The sequence below is a fragment of the Trachurus japonicus genome, chromosome 3, assembly GCF_045865225.1.
Source record: "Trachurus japonicus isolate A0001 chromosome 3, Traja_1.0".
NCBI classification, from domain to species: domain Eukaryota; kingdom Metazoa; phylum Chordata; class Actinopteri; order Carangiformes; family Carangidae; genus Trachurus; species Trachurus japonicus.
In genome coordinates this window covers 27,023,525-27,033,374 of record NC_140909.1, presented here as the reverse complement: position 1 = coordinate 27,033,374, position 9,850 = coordinate 27,023,525, and the positions used below count along the sequence as shown (strand labels likewise).

The 9,850-nt window shown below is 42.1% G+C and overlaps 1 protein-coding gene across 1 annotated transcript; it reads left to right on the top strand.

Moving 5' to 3' along the window:
• The first annotated feature begins 6,802 nt into the window (after positions 1-6,802).
• Positions 6,803-8,320, top strand: LOC146990076 (forkhead box protein B1-like). The gene has a single exon (XM_085773130.1). It carries the CDS (start codon positions 7,291-7,293, stop codon positions 8,227-8,229), a length of 939 nt encoding a protein of 312 aa, XP_085629256.1. The 5' UTR covers positions 6,803-7,290; the 3' UTR covers positions 8,230-8,320.
• The last annotated feature ends 1,530 nt before the right edge of the window (positions 8,321-9,850 follow it).

Below are 9,850 nucleotides of genomic sequence, written 5' to 3'. Positions count from 1 at the left end.
CCATATTCAAACAGTGTAATTGAGTGAATTACTTTGTTGTGACTTGTCTCCTCCTACTGATAAATCATCATCTCTAATAGAGGCCACCAGCTCCAACTGGGGGGTGGTGGATGGTAGTGGTGAATGGGGAGTCGGTGGCAGCATGCTGGGTGATAACGGCCATGACACACTCAGTAGCACCCATTCACTTATTTCATAATAAGGGTCCGGCAAACCTATGGTGGTGACAGCAGCAGCAGCAGCAGCAGGGTGGAGGTGGGGGTCAGGGGGCTTTGTTAATCTGTCACAAATTAGAGGCATGGCAGCGCTCGTCAAGTCAACAGCAAAGGAGCCACACAGGTTCAGGTTCATTATTTGAGATTTAAGAAAACACACGTTCACATTTTACCATCAATGTATTTTAACGAGGAACAACTAGGTGAATGTACACATTGGTCAGTGTAGGGTGTTTTGTTATAATGTTGCACCGTGTAGCAAAATCTTGGATTGGATTGTGTTGAGAAGAAGCATATTTAGGGACTGTCACAGCAGAGACCAGGTTCACATCCACAGTTCCACCTGATTCAGTAAATCCCCCATTCAGTAAAAGCTGATTCAGTAAATCCCCAAATACATGTTCCTAGCCCATCCTCTTCCCTCAAAAGTGGCCAAAGGCTTTATCCTGGGGCCCCTCCTCTTTGTAATATCACCAACTTGGGTTGAGTGTCCTTGTTAACGAGTGAGGGAAGGATGGAGATTGACAGGCAGATCAGTGCAGTGGTCGCAGTCATGAGGTCAAAGCTCTTGATTTACCGGTCAATCTAAGTTCCCATCCTTACTTATGGTCATGAACTTTGGGTCATGACCGAAAACTGGATCTTGGATAAAAGTGGCCTAAAATGGGTTCCACGGTTGTTTGAGGTTTCATAGTCGAGTGTACCACCGTATACCAATTACCAAAATTTTTAGTGCTAATTTCCTTTATTTCCCACAATCCTTGAATGCTTTCTGTCATGGAGTCATCCATGGATGAGGAGTACGCGGAGTCTGCGCAGTCAAAAATATTTTGCACAGACGTGTTTGGCAGGTGTCTGGCAGACGTCCGCCTTGAGTGCGCTTTGAGTCCACGTAGGTTCCACCCTACTATGTGGGCGTCTTAGGTGTTCAGAAATGGCTGTTTGTCCTGTTTTGTCGCGCCTCCTTCCACGAGTTTCCACACAAGTTTACCCGAGTAAGGAAAAAACTTTATCGAGCGGGCGGGATATTCAATGTTTGAGCTCGGTGTGTGTGTTTGTATGCGCGAGTGTGTTTAGCTAACGTAGCTAACTGTTAGCTAGTAGGCTTGCTACATTATAGCTTGCTAACTTAGCTGGTGAGGCTAAGTGATGGACCACAGGCATCCGGAGGAGGAGAGTGGAGTAGGGACAGAGGAGAGTTTGTGTCAGTGGTGGTGGACGAGTCTCCTCCATCATACCCCTCGTTTTTCTCAGACGTTTGATTGACGGATGACGGATCCAATATCACTGGCTGATGAATCGTGAGCAACGTGATGCATAATTTGTGTGCCTGCATTATCCAATGCGGAAAAAAAACTACCCCACTTTCACCCCGGATTTACTTGAAAATAGAATTTTGCACAAAGTTTGGGCTACATCGTCTGATAGATGAGTGATTACACTAATTTTAAGACCCATAGTGGGCTCAAAATCAATTTTCTTTTCTGAATACTTTTAAGAGATCGGGTGAGTAGCTCTGTCACCCTGGAGGAGCTCGTAGTAGAGCCGCTGCTCCTCTACATCGAAAGAGCCAGGAGGTGTTCCGTGCATGCCCCACCCTGGGAAGATCCAGGCCTGGGAATTCCTTGTGATCCTCCCTGAAGAGCTGGAGGAGGTGTCAGGGGAGAGGCAAGTCTGGGTGTCCTTGCTTAGACTGCTGTCTCCGCAACCCGGCCCCTGATAAGCGGAAGAAGACGGAGCGGAACAGAACAGGTCAAATTATCATCGTTGCTACTGGTTCGTGTGAAACTCACACTGGAATACTGGCTTCATACCTGAGTGCGGATGTATTGGCTTAACCTGTTAATTTATTAGGGAAAGCAGATTGTCTCTCTACAGTTGATCATCTATAAAATAAGTATAGAAAAAAGACTATAACTAGACCACAGCTGCAAAAAAGACGACGAGGTCAGTGACACTTTTATTTCATTATATTGTTTTCACCATGGGAAGTTGAGGCTGAGGGAGCCGATCATCAGTGCTCGAAAACCCCAGAGTTGTGTGGACGGAGGAGAAAAGAGACGAGTTTAAAATAAAAAGTAGTTTATCTTACTGCACTTTGTCCTATCAAACTGATGTAGTATTTAGGTCTTACACTCTACTATGTTAAAGCTTCAGTCCCTCACTTAAAAGTCACTTTGGATAAACACGTCTGACAAATACAATACATGTAATACGTATAATGTCATTAAACTCCAAACTCCTACAACTGGCCAGCTCAAATCTTCCACTCGTGTGTGTGTGTGTGTGTGTGTGTGTGTGGAGAGGAGGGGAGGGGGGGGTCTGCCTCCTCTCTCTCTCAAGTGCTTCTGAAGTGCTGGCTGGATGATGAGGAACGTGCTGAAGTGCCGCCACCACTGCTACTACTCTGCATTTTAACAGGGCCACACACACACACATTGATAGGGTCATTCATTTGTGCTACATCTCATCACTGGTGCAGCTCAGTCTTGATCTTCAGAGATCCTCAGCAACACTACAAGAGGAGGAATTACTCCTTAAAATATTGACACGATGCAAAGATAGCGACATTTTATGATCAGTGACAGGGATGTCCCTTTATTCATCCTCATCCAAGTCCTTTAATACTGGGTTGGTCCCAGTCAGATTCAGACTTAAATGTTGATCAATATGTTTATTTTGACTCAAGCATTGACACATTTGTCTCAGTTATCATCTTAAATCTGCATCTGAAATTAGCTCATGAATGAAATCATGTAATCTGTAATTCTCACCTCAACATCCAATGTGGTTTAATCTGCTGCTGAATATTGTCCCCAACAAAAATATTTCCTTCTGTTTGCTTGATTGAAAGCTGCAGCACACAGCAGATTTTTATTTAAAATAAACCATAGTGAAACAACATACAGTATGTCTCTGTAGAACCCAGTTAAGTCATGTTGAAGCTGCAACTCTGAAACACAGAAAACAAACTGTTAACACAGAATCTGTATCTTCATCAAGTGTCTCTTTGGTGTGTTTGCTAAGTCGCATAGTGATGTTAACTCCTAGTTACACCTGGTTAAAACTAGATCAAACTCTTAGTTGCTATTAGTTCACCTTCACCACTCTGCCAAATATAAAATATTTCTGTGATGTCATAAAGGGTGAGGGGCAAGAATAAAAAAATAGCCCTCTGTTTTCCAATGGAGCCAATGGGGCAGCCAGAAGATTCTCCCATCACTCAGAGGCTCGTAGATTCGCTGAATCTCTGGTTGTCACGTTGTGTGGAGGGTGAAGTCTGAGGCTGTGAGGATGAGTTAAACAGAAATGTTTCTGATCATCCGATCAGCTCCCACCAATGTGAAAACCTGGAAACGATCATGAAACATAAACGAGTAACAAATCTGCATAAAAGTTTTTGAACATTTTAAAGTTTGAATAGAGATTTTAGCTGTAAGTTTGAATGAGCATTAGGGGCTGAAAAATGTACTTTCAGTACATTCATTTAAATGGGGAATATACTGTATTGGAAAAAAAATGTATCAAGAGCTTAATAGGTTACATATGATAAGTTGTTAATAATAATAATAATAATAACGATGATGATGCTAATAATAATACTAAATACTAGAATACATAAAAATTATTTTTTGAAAGAAAAAAAACGACATTGATTTTACAGCAATCCCAATTCAGTTCGTTAATTAACCTGCTGATTAATGAATGGATCACACACACACACACACACACACACACACACACACACACACACACACACACACACACACACACACACACACACACTCCATTTGCTAATTAATTGAATTATTGAATATTTATGACTGCTAAAGTTTGATCTTCCAACCTGCTGTTTATCATTATTATATGATTGTTAGCAGTACTAGTAGGAGCAGTCGTATGTTGTTTTTCACTATAGAGAATTTCATGCCAGAATAACATGTTTAATATATTGTATTTTATATATGATTTATATGTGTACATTTATAACATCTTAGTGTGGACATAAAATAACTTTTAGAGTGTTGGTATTTCTGATTGGCTGCTGTGTAACTATGATAAAGCTTTGGCAGGATGACCGAGACGCTTTAAAATTTAAAGCCTGTTCTTCATTTTCGTCCACTCAGACTAAATATTTACATTTGATATAAAACACTGAACCCCGCCCCCTTCAGAGAGGAGGACAGGCTGATCCAGCAGAGCTTCATGGGAAATCCTATGCAATCAGTGATAAACATCCCCATTTAATTATATTATTCTTATGTATAATTAATCTTATGTTGTTGTTGTCATTAGTTGTTAGTTGGCTAGTGTTTTATATAAAAGCAAGATATAGAAAAAAAATCACTACTTCTAAGTTATAATGTTTTATCCCTATAAACAATGAGACAAAAAGCAGACTAAAATGTGAAAAACCACGAACCAGAAATCTGTAAAAGACTATCATTTTAAAATTAAATCACGTTTGTTAAAAGAATTATTTCAGTCATCATTCATTAATTTTGACAACTTTATCTTTATCACAGTTCTAAATTGAATTGACTTATTTAACCGTCAGAAAAAACATATTGGGAAACATAACAGTTAAGGCACTACCATATTTATACAAAACTATAAATTATTTATAACTAAAATAATTAATGTAGAGATGTGACAGAAACAATAAAAACAGACAGAGGAATAGCAGCAGAAACCACAGTGATACTGATGATATTGATAGATGATTGAGACGCACTGAGCCGATGAACTCTTCATTGAGTTTCTCTCTTCATGAATTCACTGCAGAGTTCAGCGTCTCTGTTGTCGGAGCGTGTCTCTGCATCCTGAACGCTCTCCATCAGATTACCAGCTCACAGGTCAGAGGTCAGACGTGTGAAAGTCCCCCCCTCCCTCCATGTCCTGTGGGAATATTAAAGCCTCCAGCTCCTCCAGTTTAAACCCTCCTCTGAAACTGTCTCCTGCCGTTTGTCAGCAGCGATTTATCTGATCTGCGCTGAAACACAATAAAACATATGTCGCATTTTAAAGACAAAGTGTTTAACACATGACAATACAAACACCATCAGCTGCTTCAGTCATCTGCCATCATATTAAAGAAGAAAAGTCCGATTTGTTCTTGTTTTTTATTTTTTAAATTAGAGTTTTGTTTTGTTTTTTACCTTTTGTGTGCATTTATTGTTTATTGGTGATTAAGGGTAGGATTTTAAATCCATCAACAATTTAGTGTTTAATTCAACATTAACGCGACAGATGTATGAGACTAAGATTTACATAGTATTATTGTTTTTTGTGGTGTCATCGTGATACGCTATAGCTTACTGAAATTGTTAAAAGGCAAATTTTATTTACACGTCTTTTTAAAAACAAAATAGAATATGATGTTAGATGCCGACACAGGCGCGTGCTTGTGCGCGTGTAGCGTGACAAAAACTGTCCCCAGATTATTTTAAAATTAGGAATAATAATTCAAAATGTCAGAAACATACTTCTGCCTTTAGATTTTAAATGGTTAGATTTCTTTTTTAAAACTAACAAGCAATTTTTGATTAAACAAAAGAAAGGGGGAAAAAATGCAATAAATGAAAAAGATGGTTTCAAAGGCAAATTATATAAGTGTGCGACAGCAGGAAAAAAAAAACATGAAATTGAACCCAAACGGACCAAAGTAAAAACAAAACCTGAATTATCTCGTTGTCATTAATGATTAACAGCTTCAGTGTTTAAAACTGACGTAATAAAACCATTTAAATTAGCGATTTGAAAACCAGTAAATTTATCGTTTAATTAAAGCGCCAGATTCCCTCAAATCATCTCCACACTTTTGATTCAGTAACAATAATGTTAATTACACGTGTAATTTAATAGGCTAAGTCAGCCTGTCCATACATATATTGATCTATAAATTATCAGAACAACTGGCACGTTATTTCCGGAGCTGTTAGTTCCTGCTCCGTGATGAAGCTCGGGAGACCGATTAATTAAAAATCTGATCAACTGTTAAACTCATCCTGGTCATCACGAGGCCGTTCAAACCTAAATAATGTTGTCTTAAATATAGGTCTATATTATTATTATTATTTTTTACAATGAAACATTTATCCTACTCTGTCGTGATGATGGAGGAGCTGGTCGAAGGAGCTTCTTCACACTGTAAAGGGGAAAAAAACGACATAAAACAAAAACTAAACAAATTAAAGCCGCTCAAACAGCAACTCCCAGCGGCTCTATTTGTCAATGCAAATTGGTGAGGGGCACCAACATCCCCCTCAACACACACACACACACACACACACACACACACACACACACACACACACACACACACACACACACACACACACACACACACACCTCGCGAGTTGGTAAAATGTTGCCAAACACACCAACCTGCCTCCACAGAGCTCAGCCTCGCTCCGACACAGACATCCACGACTATCACGCTTCTCTGCTCGGCTTTTCTCGGCTCTGTTTTTTTTTGCCGCCGCGGCTTCAAATGAGAATGACTTGTGTTGGCTCAGTAAGTCCATGTAAATACGTGTAAATGAAACCACACTGTGCCCCCCCGTTCCCTCCCGTGAGCCCCCTCCCTCCCGCTCCTGTGATCATGTGATGGTGAAGAAGTGGCCCATTAATGAAGCTCCTCTCCGGGGGTCTTTTCTGCTCCTGTCACCGTCGTCCAACCTCAGACAGGACAGACCGGGAGAGGAGGGATACGGAGGAGGCAGCAGCAGCCGCTTAGTGCAGCTCGGCAGCGGGGCAGGAGGAGGACTGGAGACCGCGCTGCACCTGCAGGGGAGCACACATCGGGCAAGCGTGGAGGAGAGGAGGAGAGGAGGAGGAACCAGCCGCTGCTACTTTAACTTTTCACAAACTTGTGGTTGGCAGCTGTGGCTCCAGCTCTGTGCGTAAAGGACGGGACCATGCGCGCCAGACACCTGGCAAGTTTCAGCTGAGGTGCTGTGAAGAGTTGAATTGTTCGGACAAAGTTTGTGAGAAGTGAGGCGAGTCTTCATCTCTGCAGACTGACACTGAACTGGTTCCGACCCGGCTCGGCACGGCCTGGTTCAGCTGAATAATGCCTCGCCCGGGGAGGAACACATACAGCGACCAGAAACCCCCGTATTCCTACATCTCCCTCACGGCCATGGCCATCCAGAGCTCCCCGGAGAAGATGCTCCCTCTCAGTGAGATTTACAAGTTCATTATGGACCGGTTCCCGTACTACCGGGAGAACACGCAGCGGTGGCAGAACTCCCTGCGGCACAACCTGTCTTTCAACGACTGCTTCATCAAAATCCCCCGCAGACCGGACCAGCCCGGGAAGGGCAGCTTCTGGGCCCTGCACCCGAGCTGCGGCGACATGTTCGAGAACGGGAGTTTCCTGCGGCGCAGGAAGCGCTTCAAGGTGGGCAGCATGCAGGCCACGGACCCCCTGGCGCCCAGCAAGCCCCAGGACGCCGCCCACTACCTGCAGCAGCAGGCCAAGCTGCGGCTCAGCGCGCTGCACGCAGCCGCGCACCTCCCGCAGATGACGGGCGGATACAATCTGAGCTCCGTGTCTCAGCCGTCCGGCTTCAAACACCCGTTCGCCATCGAGAACATTATTGCCAGAGAGTACAAGATGCCGGGCAGCTTGGCGGCCTTCTCCACCGCCGGGTACCCGCTCCACAACCAACTTACCCCGGCCTGGCCGCACATGTACGGCTCCGGGATGATGGACACCGCGGCTCCCATCTCCATGGCCAGCGACTACTCGGCCTACGGCATGCCGCTCAAATCCATCTGCCACGGCGGCCAGACACTGCCCGCCATCCCGGTGCCCATTAAACCCACGCCCGCCTCGGTGCCAGGGCTGCCCGGGCTGCCCACACACATCCCAGCTTTCCTTGCGAACTCGCCCCAGTCTCTGAGCCCCACCTCCCCGCAGACGGCCACCGGACAGAGCAGCCCGGCCGCGCCCGGAGAGGCGCTGCCCTCCTCGGCCTCGTTGCAGTCCGTGGTGGCGGTGCACTGACGGGAATCTGAACTCTGCTCTCTCTTTTTTTTTTCTTTTATACACATCTATAAAAACATTTTAAAAAGGGAAAATGACTTCAATTCCAAAGCGGTGTGTCACCTCCAGGACGCAAAAGTGAAGATGTGTGACATTGTTATTTTTTCTCCTGAAAAGAAAAAAAAGGAATGAATTATCTGAGCCTCTAGTAAATCAAAGCAGGTTGACCTCTGACCTTTCACAAAACAAAATAATCACATTTTGCTATAACATTATTAGTTTAGTGTCAGAGAGTAACACTCAGCTCCAGTCTGAGGGTTTCCTCCACATTCCTCCGCAGCAGCCTGACTAAGCGGTGACTAATTATCCTGATCTTTTGTGTTTTCAGCCTTTTCTTCTCAAACTGAATGAAAAGTCGCAGATTAATGACTTTTTAAGTTTTTCTCTCTCCCTCTGTGGCCTCTGCTGTTTTTTTCCAGCTTCTGCAACAAAAAGTTAAACTCCAGAAAAAGACAAAAATTAACTTGCAGAATTTTTCCTCAAAAAAAAGAACAAATATACAAATGGAAACAAAACAGGAAAAAAAATATTCTCATTAAACCTGCATTTGGTAAACCAAATTAAACCCCCATAATTCTCTCTCCTTTTTTATTGATTTTTTTTAATGATGGATATGAACAATCGCAGAGATAAGATGATTAAATAAGACTTGAAATCATATATTTATGTTCGAGGCTCTGCACAGTGTAAAAAGAAAACCACTGGAGATATTTGAGTGTGAATGCAAGGATCTATTGTCTCTGATGCACTTTTTAAAAAATGAAATCTAGATGTTTTTTATTCCATAGCCTGTCGGGTTAATTTAAAGGGTTTTTAAAAAAAGAAAAAAACAAAACAAAAACAAACTGTGGTGTTGAACTGAGCCGCTGTCTGTGTTTACTGCTGCATGCTCCAACTGTCTGAAAAAGAAAAAAACTTCAGTGTTTGTAAGGTTTTTCTTTTTGTTATTGTATTTTTTGTTGTTGTTTTGTTAATTTTTTTGTTTTTGTCGTTGGGCTAAAAGCATGAACATGAACAGCAGGCTTTTTATTCCCTGCGCTCTGTCTGCTCATTCACATCCATTAAAAAAAAACATTCTTGTGAAAATACACAAAATGAAGTGGCCTGTTGTGTACCTGCATGCACACACACATACAGTACACACACTTGTGCTGCTGTTTTTTGTTTCCTCGACATCCAACATGAAATAAACCTGCTTGCTCTTGTCAGGTAAAAATAATTTTGGACAGAAACTGATTTTTCTTTTTGTTCTTGGAGCTGGTGCAGTTTTTAATTTCCCTCATATTCTGTGGTGATTGAGTAAAATCTGCCACAGGCATCTGATGTGAGCATCATTTATTTACACAACAAATTTTTGCCCTTGTTTATTGCACTATAGCTGCAAGTGACAACAACAGACAACAACTTTAATTATGAATTAATTTGTCTCAGCTAAATCTCTCATTTTGTTCAGGAAAACAGATCCAGCTCTTAATCAAATAAATAAATAAATAAATAAATACATAAATAAAAAAAACAGGTGATGACAAATATTCAACATTATTCCTCAATTAATAAATTAAACAATTAATTGGTTGATATC